General features: G+C 37.5%; 2 protein-coding genes across 3 annotated transcripts in view; one reads left to right on the top strand and one right to left on the bottom strand.

Moving 5' to 3' along the window:
- Positions 1 to 22013, top strand: part of LOC127873216 (tetratricopeptide repeat protein 7B-like) — a 57730-nt gene extending 35717 nt beyond the window's left edge. Inside the window, 10 exon segments of the mRNA XM_052416978.1 lie at positions 1059 to 1131; positions 3124 to 3259; positions 3262 to 3283; positions 3855 to 3971; positions 5643 to 5773; positions 7147 to 7296; positions 12719 to 12816; positions 15305 to 15409; positions 15708 to 15799; positions 20617 to 22013. Coding sequence (XP_052272938.1) covers positions 1059 to 1131; positions 3124 to 3259; positions 3262 to 3283; positions 3855 to 3971; positions 5643 to 5773; positions 7147 to 7296; positions 12719 to 12816; positions 15305 to 15409; positions 15708 to 15799; positions 20617 to 20749 — 1057 coding nt within the window. The 3' untranslated portion in view covers positions 20750 to 22013.
- A 1111-nt stretch (positions 22014 to 23124) lies between these two features.
- Positions 23125 to 26683, bottom strand: part of LOC127873220 (N-alpha-acetyltransferase 30-like) — a 28506-nt gene continuing 24947 nt past the window's right edge. The window contains exons 4-5 of one of the 2 annotated variants that reach the window (XM_052416985.1): positions 25664 to 25794; positions 23125 to 24784 (exon numbers count right to left, since the gene is read on the bottom strand). In XM_052416985.1, the coding sequence (XP_052272945.1) occupies positions 24754 to 24784; positions 25664 to 25794 (162 nt within the window). In that variant the 3' untranslated portion in view covers positions 23125 to 24753. Of the gene's footprint in view, positions 24785 to 25286; positions 25795 to 26683 lie in introns of those variants that run through there. The other variant, XM_052416986.1, reaches the window with a different exon arrangement.

Below are 26683 nucleotides of genomic sequence, written 5' to 3'. Positions count from 1 at the left end.
CAAAAGTGAGTATTTTCCAATTGCCTTTGAAATGTGTTTTTGTAATAAAGGCCTTTGAAAAGTAAAAATTAAATACTAAGGCACTGATGACCTTTGAAAAGTAAGAATTTGAATATTAAGGCACTGATAACCTTTGAAAAGAAAGAATTGAAAAATGAGTGTTAGCATATTAAGGCACTGGGGGCCCTTGAAAAGTGAGTTTTACATAATAAAGCACTGAAGGCCTCTGAAAAGTAAGAATTTGCATTATAAGCCATTGATGCCTTTGAAAACTGAGTGTTTGCGTTATAAGGCTCTGAGGGACTTTGAAAATTAAGTGTTTGTCCATTTCTAAATAACATAGCTGTGTTGCTTTTAAACAAGTTGCAATCAAAAGGCAGTTTGCAGTTTTACTTTATTTAAGGCTTCTTATTTTCAATCTTTGAAAGATAACATATTTTATTTAGTTGAATATTACCTTTTTATGCCCCCGGATTGAATGATCGGGGATATATTGTTTTTGGCTTGTCTGTCTGTCTGTCTGTCTTTCTGTCTGTCATTCTGTCCCAAAACTTTAACCTTACAGTAAAGTTGTGCAATAACTTTTGAAATATTGATCATAGCAACTTGATATTTGGCATGCATGTGTATCTCATGGAGCTGCACATTTTGAGTGGTGAAAGGTCAAGGTCATCCTTCAAGACCAAAGGTAAAAAGAATTAAAACTTTAATATAGTAAAGTTTTGCAATAACTTTTGAAATATTGAACATAGCAACTTGATATTTGGCATGCATGTGTATCTCATGAAGCTGCACATTTTGAGTGGTGAAAGGTCAAGGTCATCCTTCACAAGGTCAAAGGTAAAAAAAAATAGCGGCGCATTAGGGGGCATTGTGTTTCTGACAAACACATCTCTTGTTTCGGTTTGTCAGGGACAACACTTTCCGATTGTATGGAATTTAGTGTTTAAAAGATGTCACTTGTTAGCAAACATTCAGTTTATATTGTAAATGTTGTCCTAGATTAGCCTGTGCAGACTGCAGAGCGAGGCTGAAGTGCAAGTGTTTGTCAATTTCAGGGCTCATATTCTGGATCCAAATGACTACCTGTCCCTGTTTCATCTTGCCCTTCAGATGGCTGTTCTGAGACAGGTTTGTTAGACTTCTTGTCTCTGTTTCATCTTGCCCTTCAGATGGCTGTTCTGAGACAGGTTTGTTAGACGTCTTGTCTCTGTTTCATCTTGCCCTTCAGATGGCTGTTCTGAGACAGGTTTGTTAGACTTTTGAGGCATGGTCTGGGAAACTGGGATTAATGCATGTGTGTAAAGTGTCGTCCCAGATTAGCCGGTGCAGTCAGCACAGGCTTACTTTGGACAACACTTTCCGTCTTAAGTTTATTTTGAAAAGAAGAGACATCCTTTAAACCAAAATACCGTAAATATGGAAAGTGTCATTCCAGATAAGCCTGTGCAGACTGCACAGGCTAATCTTGAACAACACTTAACTCACATGCATTAAGCCCAGTTTTCCCAGAATGGGGCTCTTTTGTTGATTTTTTTTATGTCCACACCCCACCTAAAAGAAGTGGGGGTGTATTGCTTTGCACTTGTTGATCTTTCTATCAGTGGTTTGATGGTCAGTCAGATAGTTGGTCTGTCAATAGACCATTTCTTATCTGCACCATGTATAGAAATGGGTGTTCTGGTAATTTAGCAGAAAAAAACAGCTATTGATTTTAAGGTCGACAGGTCAGAGATAATCGTTGCCAAAGCTTTAAACATGAAATTTCTTTTGGCACAATAACAAAAGAACATTTTAACCAATAATAATCAGAATTGATATGCTGATAAATTGCGATTAAAGCATTACACATAATTTTTGGGGTCAACATTTCAAAGGTCAAGGTCACAGTGGCTTGTTTCATGATACTCATTTCAACAAGATATCTAGAGATCTACATTTGCTTGGACTGGCACACATCCTGGTGCTTGTTTCAGTAGATTTGTATGTGCCCTTTTATGTGCAATCTTGTCGTATTCATCATCAATTATTATTTTTTTAATTGTTGTCATAAAAAACATTTAAGTTGAAAGCAAAATATAACTATTGGTGTTCTTGTATCAAAATACATTTAACATTCAAATACTTGACGAATGTCATTTATTTAAAAAGCAATAATTAGACCATAGATAAAATGGTTAATATTCCATAATGTTATACATTATGTTATTTGTCAATTAAGGCCTTAAAATATACTTCTTGAATTTTTGAAGGTTGAGGTAAAAGTAGCGCGTACACAATGTTCAGAGAATAAAATGTAAAGCTTTTAGAATGAGAGAAATATTTATGTGGGTAGTACCATATTTTTTGTTACCTTTTTTTATAAAAAGTTACGGATACAAAATACATGTACACTTAACCAGTATTATTGTTGTTAGGTCTATTCCTTTTTCATCCTGTCCTGTCTTTTACTTGAGAATAAATAGCAATAGTTAGGCTATAAAACCCCCACAAATGTCTTGTGAATTTAGATGCGGGAGAAATGCATTTTACTGTTTGTGTTGTAGATCTAAAATGTCATACAATGTATGTAGGCTACGCTAAGGTTTAAGTGCAACATTTTTACTAATATTCTCCCAAATTAACCAAATCATGCATTATTGAGATTAAAGATTCACACTAAAAAATGATTGTTGCAATGTGCCATAGATGTTGGTGTTTTCACAGACAGATAATGCAGTAAACCACATAATTCATTGACTGTCATCTCAAACTCACTAACCTATTCTTTTTAAATACATTGTCCAAATAAGAGGTAATGAAAAATGTCATTTAATGTTGAAAAAAATGAAGTATAATTTAAGCCACGCTCTACGAATACTTGGCTTAATTCATGTGCATAAAGTGCCATCCCAGATTAGCCTGAACAATTTCCAGTGGGTAATCAAGAACAACATTTTTTGTCTAAATAAAATTTTTACTTTTCAGAGACTTCCTTTAAACGAAAAACAGGGCAAAAGCAAAAAGTATCGTCCCTGATGACCCTGTGCGGACTTCACAGGCTAATCAAGGACAAAACTTTACCCAAAAACATTTAGCTCTTTTTCCCCAGTAGGCAGCTCAATTTTTTGTACGTTGTTACAGATAGAGGATGCGGTGAAGTACACAAAGCTGGCCCTGAAGTACAACGCAGACCACGTTCACTCCCTACACCTTCTGGTGCTGTTACTTACAGCCCAGAATCAGCACCAAGATGCCATGGACCTTGTCAACGCTGCCTTGACGAGTACCCAGATAACATCAGGTATGCTGGGGGTAGCTTTAAAGAACTTATGTTTAAATTTTAGCTGCACTTTACAAAAACTAGACTGAATGCACTTGTGTAAAGTGTCGTCTCAGATTAGCCTGTGCAGTCCGCACCAGATAATCAGGGGTAACTCTGTCCATCAAGACTGGATTTTTGTTTTTAATGGATTTTTGAAAATGAAAATTCTAGAAAAGCCGAAACTGACGTCTCTGATCAGTCTGTGGACACTGCACTGGCTAAGTTGGGTCAAAACTTTACGCACATGCATTAAGCCTGATTTTTCCAGAGCGATGATCATTTCTTAATTTGACTCCTCCCCTCCCACATTTAAATCCTGCATATCCCTGTGTTCTGGATATTTTAATTAAGTTGTAGATGCTTTCAGTCTGCAGTTCACCAAGTGAAACATTGAGGATGTGTTTTAGTGAAAATCCAGTTATGGGGTAAAGCGTCGTCCTTGAAAATCCTTTTCTGACTGCACTGGCTAATATGGGACAACACTTTACACACTTGCATTAAGCCCCATTTTCCCAGAGTGAGGCTGATATGGAGTTGTTGTTGTTTGCAGTCTGCAGTTCACCAAGTCTAAGATAGAGGAGGTTCTGTATGGCCCCGAGGTGGCCCTGAGTACCTGTCAGAAGATCATGACCCTGTGGAAACAGCTGCATGAGACACACTGTGACATGTAAGTAGAAAAATAGTACAACCTGTGCAAAACTTGGTCAGAAGATTTGTCCCAATGATATCTTGGACGAGTTCGAAAATAGGTCCGGTTGGTTGAAAAACATGGCCACCAGGGAGTGGGGCATTTTTCCTTTCGTGGCTATAGTAAATCCTTGTTAACACTCTAGAGGCCACATTTATTGTCCAATCTTCATGAAACTTGGTCACAATATTTTTCCTAATGATATCTTGGAAGAGTTAAAAAATGGTTTAGGTTGGTTAAAAACATGGCCTCTAGATTGCGGGGCATTTTTCCTTGTATGGCTATATTAAAACCATGTTAATGCTCTAGAGGCCAAATTTATATCCTATCTTCATAAAACTTCAGAATATTTGTCAAAATGATATCTTGGATGAGTTATAAAATGGTTTTGTTTTGTTGATAAAACATTGCCTCCAGGGGGCAGAGCATTTTTCCTGATGTGACTGTAGTAAAATCATGTAAACCCATTAGAAATCACTTTTTTTGTCCAATCTTCATGAAACTTGGTCAGAACAATTGTTTTAATGATATCTCGGATGAGTTTGAAAATGATTCCGGTTTATTTTTTTAAAATTGCCGTTAGGGGGTGGGTCAATTTTCCTCATTTGGCTATAGTAAAACCTTGTTAACACTCTAAAAGTCTCCTCTATAGTCGAGTCTTTATTGAACTTTGGGGTATTATTGCTTATATGGCTATAGTAAAACCTTGTTAGCACTCTAAAAGTCACATTTATAATCCACTCTTTATTGAACTTGGTCAGAATATCTGATTAGTTTGAAATTGGTGACAGTCTTATGAAAAGCATGGCCACCAGGGGGCGGGGCATTTCTCCTTAAATGGCTATAGTAAAACCTCGTCAATACTCTAAAAGTCACATTTATAGTTCAATCTTCATGAAACTTGGTCAAAATATTTGTTTTAATGATATCTTTGGCTTTCTAGAAAATGGTCAGTTCCTTTGTAGCTCAGGTGAGCGACTTTGGGCCTTTCAATCCCTCTTGTTTGGTAGAAATGCCAGTAGATCAGAATATGAGAATATAATACAGTTTTAATTGTCAAATAAATTAAGATTCAGTTTTCAGTTTTTATTTTATAAGTCATTTTAACTTGTGTGCCCCTGCACCAGCAATCCTATATGCGTCAAAAAGGTAAAAAACAAATGAGTTTTTTGTAATAACATATCAAATACATATAACGTTTGCTGTTGTATTTGTATTCTGAAATGCATAGTTATCTGACCAATATAATTTCAGACATAGAAGAAGGTTGGACATTTCTGGGACATCCTTTGTATGTAATGAATATAAGCTGCACTTTTGGAAAACAGGGATAAAGTGTCATACCAGATTAGCCCTTGAAGTCCGCAAAAGCTAATCAGGCAAAACACTTTCCGCTTAGGATTTTTGTTAGAAGAGACATTGTTTTTTAACAAAATATTCCATAAAAGCAAAAAGCGTCGTCCCCAAGAAGGCTATGACGGTTATCTGCGACAACACTAAGCTTTTTTATGAGCTAGATTAATAAAATTACGTTGTACATGTATTTCCTTTTGATGACAAAGAATCAACTTGTTACAAGTTTTCCCACATAAAGGCATGTTACAAAAATTGAAAACAAGAAATATAATTCCGCATGCTGTCTGCTTTCAGAGAAGATTCGCTCAGTAACGTGAAGCTGAAAGTTGGCGCCCTGATGGTCACAGAGAAATCTACGGATAGGTCGGCCTTTGACAGGAAAAGTCAGGCATTCCTGCAACTGAACGAGTTTGTGGACCGTGAAGGTATGTCTTGCAGGAGAAACTTGTTATATTTGCAGGAAAACTTTGTACTTTCTTGTTAATGGTGTAAATCAAAATGGTTTGTCTGTAGAAATGTCTGTTGTTATCATAAATATCATAACCCAAGATAGTTTGTTTTTCCATGATAAGCCCAGAATATTTTTGGGGAAAAAAACCAACAACCGTCAATTGTAAAATCACCCATAAACAATGTTATTCGCAGGCTGTTCTGGTTTTATGCTGGTTGCATATAGCCATTATTATTTTGCTTCTGAGTGGGAAAGGGTTAATAAAAGTTTTAACCTCATTTTTTTTAATGACGCACTCATTTTGTACTGGCAAAGGTGACAAACAGGGGTTAATATGGTTGTGGCAGGTCAAAATCATTGGCCAATAAATTGTGATTTCGTCTCAAATATGAGCCTTGCTATGGGAAAACATGTCTTAATGGATTTGCAAAAAGTGTCCCCCAGACAGCCTGTGGCGTCATCACAAACTAATAAGGGACGACACTTTTTGCTTTGATGGGATTTTTCCTCTAAAGGGATTCTCTACTAAACAAAAATCCAACCCTACCCAAAAGTGTTGTCCCTGATAAGCCCTTGCCAACTGCAACAGCTGATCTAGGACAACATTTTACTTTACCCACATGCATTGAGCCCCATTTTTCCAGAGTGAAGCTTTTATTATAGGCACAATTACAATTCATTGGTCAAAGATATGGGATTGCCATCTCCAAAATTATCCTGTATATGTGTAGAATACAGATTCTTCTGCATAAACCACTGACTCATCAGCTGGGAACTGCCTATCATCAAGTGTTTCTATCCTTTAATCCGAGGACACTCCGGGCAGTGGATCCGTAGTGTTGGCCAAACACTAGGGGTCAGTGGTTTAGCGTCCAGCTCTTCTCCTCTCTCATCATCCACAGCCAGTTGGATGCTCTTTCTGCAGCTTGTCCAAGTCTGCCTTCAGCCCTCTTCCTGTCACCTCCCTTTATCGCAATGTTGCTGAGCATTCTCCATACTGATTGGGCTGGGAATCCTTTGCACCCTATTTCAACGGGGAACAGCCAGGCACTCCAACCACGACTTTTACACTGTTCTTGTAGCTCAGTGTACTTTCTCATTTTCCGCTGGTAGGCCTCATCACACCTAGTCTCCCAGGGTACAGTGAGTTCTATCATCACCAGTTTCTTGTCCTTGGGAGACCATATAACTATGTCTGGTCTCTGTGTGGTATGGACTATGTCTGGGAATACCAGCTGTTTTCCTAGGTCGACCTTCATCTCCCAACGCTGTGATATAAGGATATATCTCTTTTTCCAGTACAAAATAAGAGCATGGATCAAATAATTATCCCCATTCCAATTTCAGGTTCAATGCGGGCGGAGTCACTGGCCGTGTCCCGTATAGAGCAAACGCTGTCTGACCTTGCGACCTCTAGCATCGAGGAGAGGGGGGCGGGGCATAGCAACCAGGAGACCCACTCCCTTAAACTGCAGGCACAGATCTGGATGAACCTTAGTATGTCTTCATCAAGTACCCTTTATTATTTGAGCCTTGTTCTGGGAAAACTGGGCTTAGTGCATGTGTGTGAAGTGTCTTCCAAGATAAGCAGTCTGCACAGGCTAATCAGGGACAAAACTCTGCACAGGCTAATCAGGGACAGCAGTAAGTCTGCACAGGCTAATCAGGGACAACACTCTGCACAGGCTAATCAGGGACAAAACTCTGCACAGGCTAATCAGGGACAGCAGTAAGTCTGCACAGGCTAATCAGGGACAGCAGTAAGTCTGCACAGGCTAATCAGGGACAAAACTCTGCACAGGCTAATCAGGGACAGCAGTAAGTCTGCACAGGCTAATCAGGGACAAAACTCTGCACATGCTAATCAGGGACAGCAGTAAGTCTGCACAGGCTAATCAGGGACAGCAGTAAGTCTGCACAGGCTAATCAGGGACAACACTCTGCACAGGCTAATCAGGGACAACACTCTGCACAGGCTAATCAGGGACAGCAGTAAGTCTGCACAGGCTAATCAGGGACAGCAGTAAGTCTGCACAGGCTAATCAGGGACAACACTCTGCACAGGCTAATCAGGGACAACACTCTGCACAGGCTAATCAGGAAAACACTCTGAACTTATGTTAGATACTGCACAGGCTAATCAGGGACAACACTCTGCACAGGCTAATCAGGGACAGCAGTAAGTCTGCACAGGCTAATCAGGGACAGCAGTAAGTCTGCACAGGCTAATCAGGGACAACACTCTGCACAGGCTAATCAGGGACAACACTCTGCACAGGCTAATAAGGGACAGCAGTAAGTCTGCACAGGCTAATCAGGGACAGCAGTAAGTCTGCACAGGCTAATCAGGGACAACACTCTGCACAGGCTAATCAGGGACAACACTCTGCACAGGCTAATCAGGGACAGCAGTAAGTCTGCACAGGCTAATCAGGGACAGCAGTAAGTCTGCACAGGCTAATCAGGGACAACACTCTGCACAGGCTAATCAGGGACAACACTCTGCACAGGCTAATCAGGAAAACACTCTGAACTTATGTTAGATACTGCACAGGCTAATCAGGGACAACACTCTGCACTTATGTTAGATACTGCACAGGCTAATCAGGGACAACACTCTGCACAGGCTAATCAGGGAAAACACTCTGAACTTATGTTAGATACTGCACAGGCTAATCAGGGACAACACTCTGCACTTATGTTAGATACTGCACAGACTAATCAGGGACAACACTCTGCACTTATGTTAGATACTGCACAGGCTAATCAGGGACAACACTCTGCACAGGCTAATCAGGGACAACACTCTGCGCAGGCTAATCAGGGACAACACTCTGTGCAGGCTAATCAGGGACAACACTCTGCACAGGCTAATCAGGGACAACACTCTGCACAGGCTAATCAGGGACAACACTCTGCACTTATGTTAGATATCTTGTAAACCAAACTTTCCATAAACGCAGGGCAGTGTTGTCTCTGATTAGCTTGCCAAGGCTCATCTTTGATAAAACTGTATGCACATGCATTAAGACCAGTTTTCTCAGAACACAGCTCATTGTTTTTGTAGTAGGATGGAGGGGATGAGGTAGATAATATTTGTTGATTTTGGTGAAAGATTGAATGAACATAGTTTATTTCACAAGTGGTTGTAGAAAAAATATTTTATGAGTGGCTAAGATACTTGTTAAGATGTACTTGTGTAACTAAAATAAAAATATATATCTTGTCATAAACTGTAAACAGCAAAGTTTTTTATTTATTTTATGCTTACATACAGTAAATAAACATAAAAAGCATGGACATTTTGGGTTAACAAGATGTACCTATTTGAAAATGTTAATTCTGATACTTTTTAGCTCACCTGAGCACAACGTGCTCATAGTGAGCTTTTGTCCATCGTGCGGCGTCAGTATTTTGCCTTGTGAACACTCTAGAGGCCACATTTATTTCCGATCTTCATGAAACTTGGTCAGAACATTTGTCCCATTGATACCTAGACAGAGTTTGAAACTGGGTCATGCTGGGTCAAACTAGGTCACTAGGTCAAAAAAAAGAAAAACCTTGTGAACACTGTAGAAGTCACATTTGGAGCCCAATCTTCATGTAACTTTGTCAAAATGTTTGTCTAAATGATATGTTGGTTGAGTTCAAAAATGGTTCAGGTCCGTTGAAAAACATGGCCGCCAGGGGGCGGGGCAGTGTTCCTTAGAGAAACCTTGTGAACACTCTAGAAGTCACAATTTTTTACCAATGATCATGAAACTTGGTCAAAACATTGGTTTATTGATATCTCGGGAGAGTTCGAAAATTGTCCAGATTGGTGAAAAAACATGGTCGCCAGGGGGCGGGGCAGTTTTCTCTATATGAATATAGTGAAAACATGTGAACACTCTAGAAGTCACATTTTTGGTCCAATCTTCATGAAATTTGGTCAGAACATGTGTTTTCTTGATATGATGCTTGAGTTCGAAGATGGTTCGGATCGGTAAAAAAACATGGCCGCCAGGGGGGTGGGGTCATTTTCCTTATATTTATATAGTAAAAAAAAACTTGTGAACACTCTAGAAGTCACATTTTTTGCCTAATCATCATAAAATTTGCTCTTAACATCGATTTTATAGATATCTCGGACGAGATAGAAAATGGTCATAATGGGTGGATAAACATGGCCGCCAGGGGATGGGGCTTTTTTCTCTATATGTATATTGTGAAAACATGTGAACAGTCTAGAAGACACATTTTTTGCCCAATCTTCATGAAATTTGGTCAGAACATTTGTTTTCTGGATATGACAGTTGAGTTCGAAATTTTTTAATTTCGATTTTTTCTGTAGGTTTAAGCCTATGAATCCAATGCCAGAAAGGAAGTGATCCCAGAACTTTATAGAATGGGCAGTAACTCTTACTCAGGAATTTGAGAGAACTCTTTATTCATCAAAATACTAGTATGCTCAAGATACTCTCCCTTGAAGGGTCCACATTTCTGCTAAAATAAACTGGGTTTTATTGTTTAATACAATAACCCACATTATCAAAGATTTGTGTTTTAAAATGGATTTATTGATTTTTTAATTGGAAATATAATTGCAAGTTGAGTCTGAAAATAGTTCATGTTTGTTTATAAACAAGGCCCTCAGGGGGGTGATAGTTTTTTTGTATGTCTACAGTTGTTTATAGTGAAACATTGTGAATACTTTTAGTCACATTTTTAGTTCAATCTGAATGACACTTGCTGAGTGCAAATGTTGTTATCATATCTTGATTTAGTTTACTCAATTAGTTTTAATAATATCATTTTCAAACATGGTGACGATGAGCATAATATTTTTTGCTCATGGTGAACTTTTGTGATCACCTTAGGTCAATTGTCTGTCTTCCGTTGTGCAACATAATTATTTGCCTTGTTAACACTGTAGCGGCCACATTTATGGTTGGATCTTCATGAAACTTGGTCAGAAGATTTGTCCCAATGATCATTTTTCATGAAACTTGGTTAGAACATTTGTTCCATTGATATCTTGGGCTGAAAAAACCCAGGTGAGCTACTTTGGGCCTTTCAGGCCGTCTTGTTAACAATTATATTAGCCTTTCTCTGGGAGTACATGGCTATATACATGTGTGTAAATTGTTGTCCCAGATTAGCCTATGCAGTCTACAGAGACAAGGCTATATGCATGTGTGTAAAGTGTTGTCCCAGATTAGCCTATGCAGTCTACAGAGACAAGGCTATATGCATGTGTGTAAAGTGTTGTCCCAGATTAGCCTATGCAGTCTACAGAGACAAGGCTATATACATGTGTGTAAAGTGTTGTCCCAGATTAGCCTATGCAGTCTACAGAGACAAGGCTATGTGCATGTGTGTAAAGTGTTGTCCCAGATTAGCCTATGCAGTCTACAGAGACAAGGCTATATGCATGTGTGTAAAGTGTTGTCCCAGATTAGCCTATGCAGTCTACAGAGACAAGGCTATATGCATGTGTGTAAAGTGTTGTCCCAGATTAGCCTATGCAGTCTACAGAGACAAGGCTATATACATGTGTGTAAAGTGTTGTCCCAGATTAGCCTATGCAGTCTACAGAGACAAGGCTATATGCATGTGTGTAAAGTGTTGTCCCAGATTAGCCTATGCAGTCTACAGAGACAAGGCTATATACATGTGTGTAAAGTGTTGTCCCAGATTAGCCTATGCAGTCTACAGAGACAAGGCTATATGCATGTGTGTAAAGTGTTGTCCCAGATTAGCCTATGCAGTCTACAGAGACAAGGCTATATGCATGTGTGTAAAGTGTTGTCCCAGATTAGCCTATGCAGTCTACAGAGACAAGGCTATATGCATGTGTGTAAAGTGTTGTCCCAGATTAGCCTATGCAGTCTACAGAGACAAGGCTATATGCATGTGTGTAAAGTGTTGTCCCAGATTAGCCTATGCAGTCTACAGAGACAAGGCTATATACATGTGTGTAAAGTGTTGTCCCAGATTAGCCTATGCAGTCTACAGAGACAAGGCTATATGCATGTGTGTAAAGTGTTGTCCCAGATTAGCCTATGCAGTCTACAGAGACAAGGCTATATACATGTGTGTAAAGTGTTGTCCCAGATTAGCCTATGCAGTCTACAGAGACAAGGCTATATGCATGTGTGTAAAGTGTTGTCCCAGATTAGCCTATGCAGTCTACAGAGACAAGGCTATATGCATGTGTGTAAAGTGTTGTCCCAGATTAGCCTATGCAGTCTACAGAGACAAGGCTATATGCATGTGTGTAAAGTGTTGTCCCAGATTAGCCTATGCAGTCTACAGAGACAAGGCTATATACATGTGTGTAAAGTGTTGTCCCAGATTAGCCTATGCAGTCTACAGAGACAAGGCTATATACATGTGTGTAAAGTGTTGTCCCAGATTAGCCTATGCAGTCTACAGAGACAAGGCTATATGCATGTGTGTAAAGTGTTGTCCCAGATTAGCCTATGCAGTCTACAGAGACAAGGCTATATACATGTGTGTAAAGTGTTGTCCCAGATTAGCCTATGCAGTCTACAGAGACAAGGCTATATGCATGTGTGTAAAGTGTTGTCCCAGATTAGCCTATGCAGTCTACAGAGACAAGGCTATATACATGTGTGTAAAGTGTTGTCCCAGATTAGCCTATGCAGTCTACAGAGACAAGGCTATATGCATGTGTGTAAAGTGTTGTCCCAGATTAGCCTATGCAGTCTACAGAGACTAATCAGGGGCAACACTTTCCACCTAGACTGGATTTGTGTTTAGACGAGACCTTTAAATTTTAATTAAACGAAAATTACCAAAACACAAAGTTACGTCCCAGATTTTCCTGTGCAATTCACAAATGCATTAAGCCCATTTTCCCAGAGCAAGGCCCATATTGAGTTTGACTGTGATTTCCATTATGACAATATTTCAGGTGAGCTGTACCTGTCCCTGGACAAAGTGGAGGAGGCGGAGTCATGTATACGGGAAACTGCTGCACTCTTCCCTCTCTCTCACCAAGTCGCATATATGGTAATATGCGATTATATTGGTTGCTATCATGGTAATGTGCAATAAAAGTAGTCTCACTTGCTGTAATGTGCACTTATTTTGATTGCATTCATATCAATGTTCGATTATATTGGTTGCATTCATTGTAATGTGCCATTGTATTGGTCACATTCTTAACAATGTTCCATGATATTGGTCAAATTCATATAAAATTTCAATTATATTACTTTCATGGTAATGTGCCATTGTATTGATTTCATTTATATTAATGTGTGCAATTTAATTGGTCGCATTCCTTGTAATGTACCATCATTTTGATCATATTCATGACAATGTGTAATTATATTGGATGCATTCATGGTAATGTGCAATTGTATTGGTTGCATTCATAGAAATGTGTGCAATTTCATTGGTCCCATTCCCGGTAATTTGCAATAATATTGGTCTCATTTGTAGTAAAATGCAATTATATTGGTTGCATTCATCATTCATGCTAATGTGCTGTTATATTGGTTGCATTCATGCTGTTTGTGTATGCCCTATGTAATGATTATAGAAAAAAAATACATAAATAACAACTATAATATCAAACCATTTGTTTATTAATATTTGAATTTGTTAAAAACGGTGGATAACATGGAACTGTTTAATCTGTCAAAAACGCACTATCTATACGATCAAGACTGATAAATGATGTATCATAATATATTCATCTCCTGTATACTCATGATGTATGTAATATATTTCCAACTGCATTTGTAACAATCTTATTTGAAAAACCATCAATTTTGCTTTTTGTTTTTTTGTTTTTTTTTGTATCTAACATATTTTTTCTTCTTATTTATTTTGTGTATAAAATCACGTGACAATATATATGTGCGATTGTATATATATAAGTCTCGAAAAAAAAATCTGCCTGTCTGTCTGTCTGCTAATGTGCCATTATATTGGTTGCATTCATGCTTATGTGCCATTATATTGGTTGCATTCATGGTTATGTGCCATTATATTGGTTGCATTCATGCTTATGTGCCATTATATTGGTTGCATTCATGCTAATGTGCCATTATATTAGTTGCATTCATGGTTATGTGCCATTATATTGGTTGCATTCATGCTTATGTGCCATTATATTGGTTGCATTCATGCTAATGTGCCATTATATTGGTTGCATTCATGCTTATGTGCCATTATATTGGTTGCATTCATGCTTATGTGCCATTATATTGGTTGCATTCATGCTTATGTGCCATTATATTGGTTGCATTCATGCTTATGTGCCATTATATTGGTTGCATTCATGCTAATGTGCCATTATATTGGTTGCATTCATGCTTATGTGCCATTATATTGGTTGCATTCATGCTAATGTGCCATTATATTGGTTGCATTCATGCTAATGTGCCATTATATTGGTTGCATTCATGCTAATGTGCCATTATATTGGTTGCATTCATGCTAATGTGCCATTATATTGGTTGCATTCATGCTTATGTGCCATTATATTGGTTGCATTCATGCTAATGTGCCATTATATTGGTTGCATTCATGGTTATGTGCCATTATATTGGTTGCATTCATGCTTATGTGCCATTATATTGGTTGCATTCATGCTAATGTGCCATTATATTGGTTGCATTCATGGTTATGTGCCATTATATTGGTTGCATTCATGCTTATGTGCCATTATATTGGTTGCATTCATGCTAATGTGCCATTATATTGGTTGCATTCATGCTTATGTGCCATTATATTGGTTGCATTCATGCTAATGTGCCATTATATTGGTTGCATTCATGCTTATGTGCCATTATATTGGTTGCATTCATGGTTATGTGCCATTATATTGGTTGCATTCCTGGTAATGTGCCGTTATATTAGTTACGGTATATTCATGGTAATGTGTCATCATATTGGTCACATGCAATTGTCTTGTTTGCATTCATGGTAATGTACCATTGTAAAAAAGTTTTAGCTCAATAACTCGAATTTGAATGGAGATATTGTGAAGACATTATGTGTGTAGGAATGTTACACTCAGACAATGCTTTGGATTGCAAAATTATTAAAATTGTAGTAAAATTATAATATTACAATTAGTAATTTACTACTAAAGCAGTCACTACCTGGTTTTGTGGCACAACCATGTTTCTTTCTTTTTTAAATCTTTGTTTAATGATATTTAATTTATATTAAATTATACTCCAGGGATATTACCATAGCACACCATTTAGCTGTGTCTACTCTTTTTGAGCCTTATTCTGAAAAAAAAACTGGGCTTAATACAGGCACGTGAAGTGTTAAGACACTTTCCTCTGTCATGGAATTTCCATTATGTGGAGAGTTTTTTAAACAAACAATACTAGTAAACCAGAAAGTGTTGTCCCTGATAAGCCTGTGTGGACTGCACAGGTTTATCTTGGTGATTCTTTATGAACATGCATTAAGCCCAGTTTTCCCAAAATGTGGTTCATATCACATCATTAAGTTGTGCCAACTATATTTGCAGAGAGGACGTATCCTGGAACACAAAAGTAGGTTTAAGGAGGCCAAGGAGAAATATGAAAGTGCAATATCTCTTAACCCCTTCCATACGAAGAGCTTACAACACCTGGTAATTTATAACGGGTCGTCTGTAGAGTCTTTTTTTACAGAAAATACTAATAAGTCTTGTTTTATACCACAATATGGTTTCTGTTATTTTAATAAACTGCCATTTTAATGTGAGTAAAATCTGTAAGCATCACAAAATTGTTTAGTGGCAAAACAGAGCTTTCAACTGTATTGAATATTTTTAGTCCATTGTCTGGTTCCACATGTAGGTATATGATACCAATGCATATATTATGCTTCCCATGGAATTTTTATTTTGTTAAATAGCAATGTCCATTCTAATTTCACTTTGCCTGTAGGGAATGGTGCTGCATTACCTTGATAACAACAAGATGGCAGAAAAAGTGCTCCGAGATGCAGTCAATATTGATCCTACTTCCAATAAATCATGGTATGAGAAGTCCTTTTGTAAAGTAAAAATTATTGTTAAAATAGCATTTCCTACCTCTTTAAGACAATTTGAGCCGAGCTCTGGTAAAACAGTCCTAATTCATGTGTGTAAGATGTCTTACCAGATTAGCCTGTGCATTTTGCAGAGGCTTACCAGGGGCAATACTTTCCCCTTGAATTTTATGCGAAAGGAAGACTCCTCCAAAAAATAATCTAGTCTAGGCTGAAAGTTTCGTCCCTTATTAGTCTGTGAAGACACTTACTCACAGGCATTAAGCCTTGTTTTATCATAGCAGGGCTTATTTAACAGATTCAGCGCTGCCATTGCTGTGCATTTACCATTTTGAATATTTGTTTTAAAATTTTGAAACCCCCACAGCTAAGGGTTATATTTGAGTCACTCTGTCGGTTGGATGTTTTGTCTGAATATAACGTTATAAGTTAAAGAAGAGAATTACTCTACATTTCTCAAGAAATTAAATTGAAACTTTCAATATTCATAACCTTAAAGTGTACATTTTCAAAACACAATATTTACCACTAGTGATCAAAACATTTTCAAAATATGTTTGCATGTGGTTCAGCTGCCCTAAATTATTTCACTTGAACATAGTTGACAAAGTGGTCCCGCATTCCTGATGTATATTCCCTTGAACATAGACAAGTGGTGTGGCATTCCTTAGTTTTTTTCCCTTTAACATAGCTGACTAAGTGGTGTGGCATTCCTTAGTTTTTCCCTTGAACACAGCTGACTAAGTGATGTGGCATTCCTTAGTTTTATTCCATTGAACAAAGCTGACTAAGTGGTGTGGCATTCCTGAGTTATATTCCATTGAACATAGCCAACTAAGTGGTTTGTCATTCCTAAGTTATATTCCCTTAAAACATATATGGCTAAGTGGTGTGGCATTTCTGAGTTATATTCTGTTGAACAAAGCTAACAAATTGGTTAGGCATTTTGGAGTTATATTCCCTTGAACATAGCTGACTAAGTAGTGTGGCATTCCTGAGTTATATTCCCTTGAACACAGCTGACTATGTGGGTTAGCATTCCTGAGTTATATTCCCTTGAACATAGCTGACTAAGTGGTGTGGCATTTTGGAGTTATATTCCCTTGAACATAGCTGACTAACTGGTGTGGCATTCTGGAGTTATATTCCATTTAACACAGCTGGCTTAGTGGTGTAGCATTCCTGAGTTATTCCCTTGCACATAGCTGAATTTGTGGTGTGTCATTCCTGAGTTATATTCCCTTGAACATAGGTGACTAAGTGGTTTGGTATTCCTTAGTTATATTCCCTTCAACATAGCTGACTAAATGGTGTGGCATTCCTGAGTTATATTCCCATGAACATAGCTGACAAAGTGGTGTGTCATTCCTGAGTTATATTTCCTTGAACATAGGTGACAAAGTGGTGTGGCAGTCCTGAGTTATATTCCCATGAACATAGCTGACAAAGTGGTGTGGCATTCCTGAGTTATATTCCCATGAACATAGCTGACAAAGTGGTGTGGCAATCCTGAGTTATATTCCCATGAACATAGCTGACAAAGTGGTGTGGCATTCCTGAGTTATATTCCCTTGAACATAGCTGACTAAGTGGTGTGGTAATCCTGAGTTATATTCCCTTGAACATAGCTGATTAAGTGATTTGGCATTCCTTAGTTATATTCCCTTGAACATAGCTGACAAGTTGTTGTGGCATTCCTGAGTTATAATCCCTTGAACATAGCTGACAAATTGGTTTGGCATTCGTGAGTTATTCCCTTGAACATTGCTGACAAGTTGTTGTGGCATTCCTGAGTTATATTACCTTGAACATAGCTGACAAATTGGTTTGGCATTCGTGAGTTATTCCCTTGAACATAGCTGACTAACTGATGTGGCATTCCTGAGTTATATTCCCTTGAACAACTGACTAACTGGTGTGGCATTCCCGAGTTATATTACCTTGAACATAGCTGACAAGTTGGTTTGGCATTCGTGAGTTATTCCCTTGAACATAGCTGACTAACTGGTGTGGCATTCCCGAGTTATATTACCTTGAACATAGCTGACTAACTGGTGTGGCATTCCTGAGGTATATTCCCTTAAACACAGCTGACTAACTGGTGTGGCATTCCTGAGTTATATTCCCTTGAACATAGCTGACTAACTGGTGTGGCATTCCCGAGTTATATTACCTTGAACATAGCTGACTAACTGGTGTGGCATTCCTGAGTTATATTCCCTTGAACATAGCTGACTAACTGGTGTGGCATTCCTGAGTTATATTCCCTTGAACATAGCTTACTAACTGGTGTGGCATTCCTGAGTTATATTCCCTTGAACATAGCTGACTAACTGGTGTGGCATTCCTGAGTTATATTTCCTTGAACATAGCTGACTAACTGGTGTGGCATTCCTGAGCTATATTACCTTGAACATTGCTGACAAAGTGGTGTGGCATTCCTTGGTTAAGTGTTGCAGCATTCCTTAGTTATTTTCCCTTGCAAATTGGTCATGAACTCTTCTCTTAATCATAGCTGACAAAGTGGTGTAGTAGTAATGATTATGTTTTGTTACAAAGTTGTAGTGTAATATATTATTTAATTTTCAAAAATGTTTGATTTATGATTGTTTGTGGCTTATAAACAATAACATAGTACACATATTCTGATATAAATGATTGTATCCATGAGTGTGATAACACGTTAGAATGACAAAGAATTGTTTATTGGTAAAAAAATAATGACAGTACAATTTTTATACGCCCGTCTATGACGGGACGTATTATGGTATACCCCGCGTCCGTCCGTCCGTCTGTTAATGTCGTACGCTACGTCAAATATCCTTTGACAGATTTTCTTCAAATTTTAACACAATCTTAATATTGATAAACCCTGATCCCCTTTCGTTTTTGACGGAATTCTGAATTGTCGTTCCAGAGTTATGGGACTTTGTTCGTCAAAATTTCGTGATTTCATTGAATGTCCTACTGTAGCTATATAAAAATGTTAAAGTTGTTATAACTTTGGTATGCTTGGACCTAGAGTCTTGAAACTTGACATGAAGGTTGGCCAGAACTAGTAAGTAACCACTGGACATTTCAAGGTCATTCATTTGAAGGTCAAGGTCACTGTGACCTTGAATGTAAAAATGTTAAAGTTGTTATAACTTTGGTATGCTTGGACCTAGAGTCTTGAAACTTGACATGAAGGTTGGCCAGAACTAGTAAGTAACCCCTGGACATTTCAAGGTCATTCATTTGAAGGTCAAGGTCACTGTGACCTTTGATGTAAAAATGTTAAAGTTCTTATTTCATGTTATAACTTTGGTATGCTTGTACCTAGAGTCTTCAAACTTGAAATAAAGATTGGCCAGTACTAGAAGATGACCACTGGTCATTTCAATGTCATTCATTTGAAGGTCAAGGTCACTGTGACCTTAAATGTTAAAATGTTAAAATTGTTATAACTTTGGTATGCTTGGACATAGAGTCTTCAAACTTGACATGAAGGTTTGCAAGCACACTTAGATGACCACTGGTCATTTCAAGGTCATTCATTCTAAGGTCAAGGTCACTGTGACCTTAAATGTTATTGTTGTTCATGTATCCTACCGTAGCTCAAATATCCCCCGATGGATTTTTTATACGCCCGTCTATGACGGGACGTATTATGGTATACCCCGCGTCCGTCTGTCCGTCCGTCCGTCCGTCCGTCCGTCTGTTAATGTCGTACGCTACGTCAAATATCCTTTGACAGATTTTCTTCAAATTTTAACACAATCTTAATATTGATAAACCCTGATCCCCTTTCGTTTTTGACGGAATTCTGAATTGTCGTTCCAGAGTTATGGGACTTTGTTTGTCAAAATTTCGTGATTTCATTGAATGTCCTACTGTAGCTCAAATATCCTTCGATGGATTTTTTTCAAATTTCAACACAATCTTAATATTGATAAACCCTTATCCCCTTTCGTTTTTGACGGAATTCTGAATTGTCGTTCCAGAGTTATGGGACTTTGTTCGTCAAAATTTCGTGATTTCCATGCTCATGTACTTATAAAATAAACCATGTATTCAAATACAAATAAACTGAAGTAAAAAAATGATTCAAAGGGTTATTTATTACCTTACTACTTCATTGGCGAACGACGGGCGTATCATGCGCTCATGGCGCAGCTTTTATTATTTTTTTTTGAAATTTTCAAAAGAAAAAAGATTGTTTAGTGGGTATTTAACAAATATTTTTGTCTTCTCTCTATAAATCTATAATAAAAAAAAAAAAAAAATCCATGTAAGAGTTTTAGTTTAGACACAGCCCTTATCTTACCCTAAAATGTTCTTTTGAAAATAACTCAACATTGTTATAGATAGTATTGTTTAACTCTGCAAAATTTTTGAAACTGATAAAGATGGGCGAAAAAGTGTGCGTACTACATTTTATTTTTTCTCCCATGGTAAAGATGTGTATTTATTAAAGCCTTGTTATGGTGGACTAAATGCATACTGCACATGCTAACCTGGGGCAACAATTTACACTTTTATGGTATATTTCATTGCAAGGAAGTCTCTTCTAAGCAAAAATCCAGTCTAGGTGGAAATTGTTGTCCTTATGAGCCTGTGCACACTGCACAGGCTAATCTGGGATGACACTTTAGGGACATGCATTAGGCCAGTTAACCCAGAATGAGGCTCGTAACGATGTTCTCTTCCAGTCTCTGCTAGGTACAGTCTTGGGGTCGTAACGATGTTCTCTTCCTGTCTCTGCTAGGTACAGTCTTGGGGTCGTGTTGGAGGCTTATAACGATGTTCTCTTCCTTTCTCTGCTAGGTACAGCCTTGGGGTCGTGTTGGAGGCGCTAGGTCAACCCGAGGCAGCTGTGACCTGTCAGATGACAGCACTCGACCTTGAGTCATCCAGTCCCGTACAACCCTTCACTGTCATACCGAGATTCCTTCACTAGACAGGAAGGTTTAATGAGACATTGAACAAATAATGGAGATTATTCACAGAAATGCTTCTGGAACTTTGAATTGTGGTGTTATTCATTATCATTAGAACTTTGAAGAATTTCCTTTTTGTTTAAAGTGAAGTTTAAGAATGAGCGTACTTTAATGGAATTTCAAACACATTTGTTTTAAATAATTTTTTAGTTGAAAAGTTTTGCGTTAAAACGTTGTTTCAGCTAAATCTAGCATTAACTTAATTGGTGTATGTTATTATTTTCCTGTACATTAATTCTTTTCTAGTTCCTCCGTGTCACCTCATTATAAATGGGCATTATAAATTAATTGATGCATCATGCTCTTAAAGTGTATGCACAACATATAAATGATGTTTATTCTTTTTGAAAAATATTGTTCGAGTACTGGAATGAAGCAAAAATCATTTTAAAACAAAATTAAGTTTAAAGTAGGAAACTTCTGATGTGCTCAAGTTTTGGTATTACACTGGGTTTTCATAATGAAATACATGCACATATTTGTATATTGCTATTAATATACATATTTGTATGCTGCTATTTATTTAATGTAAATGTGTTTTTTTTACTATTATAATTGTATATTGTATTATATTAAGAAATTATGACTCAGTAACAGTTGTAAAGGTGTACAGGTAATAACTATAACTCAAACACTGTTATTCAAAAGTGTGATATGTTAAATGAGTGCAATCATTTGTATGTATTGTTTTAACATGTAATAAAATTACACATTTTGAATCCAACTGTTTAACAACCTATTCATGATAAAGAAACATAACTCACTACGTTGCTATTCTGTGGAAGGTTTCATTTAAAGCTTCATGAAATCTATGCAAATATGGAAAAGTCCAACATTCATTACTGGCCACAAAATCTGATAATCTTGCCAATCTTATTACTGGCCCAAAGCTAATCAAATACAAGGATTAATTATATACCTGTGCAAAATGTTAAATACAAGTTTAAACAAGTAAATTCGTTGAATTGATATCCCCCTCCAAATAAATTTTGTTTATGGATGGATACACAGTATAATCCTTAAAAATAATCTTAAATAATTTCTGAGATATAGCCTTTAAAAGTTTGTGACAGACGGACATACAAACGGACAATGCTAAAACTATGGTGGGGGATAAAAAACACAAGAAAAATCTGTAAGAAAGACATTTGGTGTATATCCTGACTTTGAAATGAAGATAGAAAATGTATGTTTATAAATTATTAAATTGAAGATTTAACTATAGTTGCTGTTTTTTCACTCTTTAGTCACATATTCACCACATAAAATGTGCGTTATTAAGTACTCATACATTCAAACCACACAATAGCGTTCGTAAATACAAATTATACTCTGGGAGATTACATGATGTGTCTTCACATGACTTATTATTAGTTTATTTTTTCGCCATGGAAATATATGGTATGTGAATATTTGATAAAGACCCAGCATAGCTCAAGCCTAGCCTGCGTTATTGCGCAGTGTGATCATAAGCTATGTTGTCTATAAAAGTTTCATGGTTTCATTAGATATTCCCTGACCAGACTGCGTGGTGCACTGGCTGGGGTGTAGCTACCCTAGACCCATATGGCGTTAGACCCATTTTCGCATGATGTGGGTCATTAAAAATCTCATTGCGTCAAGTAAATGAAACATCTTACCAGAATACTTTTTGATTAAAGATTTAAGTCAAATTGTGTTATTTATAGCAAATTTTGCTATTCAGGCTTTCAGGATTTTTTTTTCGTACAGCTAGCTTTTGTGATTAGGTAGTTTAACGATTTCCCTCTTATCATCACTCTATATACCGGTACTATTTTGGTAGTCTTTGTTTTCCCACAATGCAAATAAGTGTCATCTACCCATAGGTTTTCATTACCGGTAATTTCTTTCCATACAATTCGTGTTATTTTGTATCTTGAAAGCAATACTGTGTTATCAATATTTACCTATAGTCCATTCTGTCCTCTCCTGGTGATTTACTGACCTAGTACTGACCATGAAATTCTGCAGGATGGACTTAAGCATGTTATTGTAACTGGGCCAAACTTTGTGTTTATGTGTCGTATGAACATGCAAAGAGTTGTCAGAAATTACCTACACTGAACAGTGTTAAATCCTACATGCTGTACACGGACACAGTAATGTGGCCAATGTTCTGGGGTATTTCTCTCAAAAAAAGCTAATACAATATTTGTATGTTTTCATTCAGGTCTACTGGCGGTAAATTACCCCAACATTAGGCTTTTGATAAAGGTGATTTGAGGTTTAAAGCTGGGTTAAACATCTAAGCAAAAAACCCAGATTTTACCAAATTCTTATCACTTTACCATACCATTTTCAGCAAATAATCATGTTATCATAAAGCATTTTATTCTGTACCGCACTCTATGAAATTTTCTGAAAACAAGGGCTGTTTGTAAAACATGCATGCCCCCCATATGGGCTGTCAGTTGTAGTGGCAGCCATTGTGTGAATGTTTTTTGTCACTGTGACCTTGACCTTTGACCTAGTGACCTAAAAATCAATAAAGGTCATCTGCCAGTCATGATCAATGTGCCTATGAAATTTCATGATCCTACGCGTAAGCATTCTTGAGTTATTATCCGGAAACCAATTATTTACTGTTTCGAGTCACTGTGACCTTGACCTTTGACCTAGTGACCTGAAAATCAAAAGGAGTCATCTGCCAGTCATGATCAATGTACCTATGAAGTTTCATGATCCTAGGCGTAGGCTTTCTTGAGTTATCATCCGGAAACCAGTTTACTGTGTCAAGTCAACGCGACCTTGACCTTTGACCTGAAAATCAATAGGGGTCATCTGCGAGTCATGATCAATGTACCTATGAAGTTTCATTATCCTAGGCGTAAGCGTTCTTGAGTTATCATCTGGAAACCATTTTACTGGTTCGAAACACCGTGGCCTTGAACTTTTACCTAGTGACCTGAAAATCAATAGGGGTCATCTGCGAGTCATGATCAATGTACCTTTGAAGTTTCATGATCCTAGACGTAAGTGTTCCTGAGTTATCATCCGGAAACCTTTTTTCTGTGTCGAGTCACCGTGACCTTTGACCTAGTGACCTGAAAATCAATAGGGGTCATCTGCAAGTCATGATCAATGTACCTATGAAGTTTCTTGATCCTAGGCATAAGCGTTCTTGAGTTATCACATGGAAACCATTTTACTGGTTCTAGTGACTGTGACCTTTGACCTAGTGACCTGAAAATCAATAGGGGTCATCTGCGAGTCATGATCAATGTACCTATGAAGTTTCATGATCCTAGGCGTAAGAGTTCTTGAGTTATCATCCGGAAATCATTTGGTGGGCGGACCGACCGACATGTGCAAAACAATATACCACCTATTCTTCGAAAGGGGGCATAATAAACATGTGCAATAATTTTTTATGATGGGTTCGATGTATCTTGGAGATCAGTACAGATAACAACATTTTACAAACAATATGGTCACCGGCATAACACAAAAATGACTTAAAACTAATTTTTTTACTTGCTTTTTGCGAGTGGCAAACTTGAGCCCTTTTGACATATAACCAATTAAAATAAAGCCCAAAATATTGTTCAATGTCTGACAGTAAACTGACCATTTGTGGATTGTTCTACCCCTTAATATCAATGAGCCGCACTCTGGTAAAAGGGAGTTTAATGCATGTTAATAAATTGAACTCCCTGATTAGCAAGTGCTGTCTGCACAGGCAAATCAGGGATGACACTTTCCACTTTTACGGAAGTCTTCGTTTAAGTGAAATCTCTTCTGAATGACCAGGCGGACCACACTTTACTCTAACGCATTAAGCCGCATTCTCCCAGAGCCAAGCTCATTTACACAATCACATGTATTGCCACAAAGATCATAATAATCTGCTTCCATAGATTGTCCTAGAGTCCCTATGTTAAACATATTTAAGATTCTTTATCATAGTAGCCTGTAATGAACATGTTAGAATCAGCAGATCTTTTCAGCGCTCGTACAGCTGAACAAAATCATAATTTTTCGACTTGGAATTGCTCAGGGAAAAATGGGGCTTAATGCATGTGCACAAAGTGTCGTCTGTGATCAGCCTGTGCAGTACACACAGAACACTCAGGGATGACACTCTCCCCTATTTATCATATTTTTGTTTAAAGGAAGTCTATTCTTAACTAAAATTCAGTTAAGGCAGGAAGTGTTGTTCCTGATCAACCTGTGTGGACTGCAGGGGCTAATCTAGAGCGACACATTATGTACATGCATTTAAACACAGTTTCCCAGAGCGAGGAGTCATATAAAGTAAAATCAAATAATGCAATATTCTAACCACTTAAAAACATGTGTCCTGCTGGTTTCTTTTATTGAGTCTATTACCCACTATCAGTTCCAGTTAATAACCCATTTTAAACAATATTAAAGATCAATATTTCATTGCAGATAACAAATAATATATGAATACTAAGAGATAGATTAGGAACAGAATTAAGAAGATATGGGGCAAAAAGGGAACAAAACCAAATGAAAATTTCATTTAAATATATTCATTTTCATACAGACATAACATAGGTGTTTAAATGAAAAAAACAATAATCAGTTTATCATTCAATAAAATATTTGTCCTCAAAGCATAAGAGCCATACTCTGAGATAACAGGGTTTAATGCATGTGCATAAAGTGTCCTCCCAGATTAGCCTGTGCACTACGTGCAGATAAATCAGGGACATCACTTTACGCCTAAACTGGATACTTCCTTTTAACAAAAATACTATTAAAAAGTGTCGTCCCTGATTAGCCAGTGCAGTTTGCAAAGGCTAATCTTGGAGGCAACTTTACGCACATGTATAAAACCCAGTTTAATCAGAGGGCTGCTCATTTATACAAACAAGGAGCATCACCGCAACCACAATTTCAACCGCAACGCATCCTCCCCGTTCAGGTAATATCGAAAGAGTCTCTTATCCCGTACAAATCCCAGATTTTCATACAGTCTCAGTGCTGACTTGTTTGTTATTTCTGTCTCTAAAACAACCTGCAACATAAATGTGACATGGGAACATTTGAGTTTATTAGTCAAACACAAGATGTGTCACACAAGATGTGTCACACAGGCATGGATACTTCAACAACACCTTTCAACACAGATAAATGGCATCATGTTAGTTAGTTTATGAGCCTGCACTGGAAAAACAGTTTTTAATGCATGTGCATTTATGTCGCCGCAAATAAGCCTGTGCACTATGCACAGGTTAATCAGTGACAACATTTTTCGCTTTTATGGTATTTTTGTGTGAAGTTTCTCTTCTTAGCAAGAATCCATTTTAGGGGGAAAGTTTCGTCCTGATAAGCCTGTTTAGGGACGACACTTTACGCACATGCATTTCTTCCCACTTTCTCGGAGTGAGGCTTATTTTTTATTATTTGCAAGCCAATAACCAGCTGTATTATGGCGATATTTTAACTTTGAGTTGTACTTGTGACCTCAAACTTTAAGAAAAGAAACCAAGTTTGCGTGTGACACGTTTATCATGTGTGGTGAGTCATTTTTTATTTAGACTGATAGCACTAGCAATGTTAAGGTACAACATACATACATGGACATGAAAGTGCATTTCTCGATACCTCTTACTTTGTGGGCATAATAGTTACCTGACAGTTAAAAAAAAGATAACAATTTACAAATGACTCACTTTCATGGAAAACAGGGCTTAACATGATTGCTAAAAGTTTTTATCCCACTTTTACAGCGAAATCGGTTGATTATAGCCCCGTTGATTAAATTTCATCTATAATCAACGGCAAGGCTATAATCAATGGCACGAATGACGTCATCAACTGCCGAACCGGGACTACTTTTTCCCACGCACCTCGTCACCTGTATTTGCCAAGTGCATCAATAATAAAAACAATCTCAAATGTTT

Source organism: Dreissena polymorpha, chromosome 3, assembly GCF_020536995.1.
Source record: "Dreissena polymorpha isolate Duluth1 chromosome 3, UMN_Dpol_1.0, whole genome shotgun sequence".
Lineage (NCBI taxonomy): Eukaryota > Metazoa > Mollusca > Bivalvia > Myida > Dreissenidae > Dreissena > Dreissena polymorpha.
The sequence above is the reverse complement of the archived record's forward strand: the minus strand, read 5'-3'. Positions and strand labels throughout refer to the sequence as shown.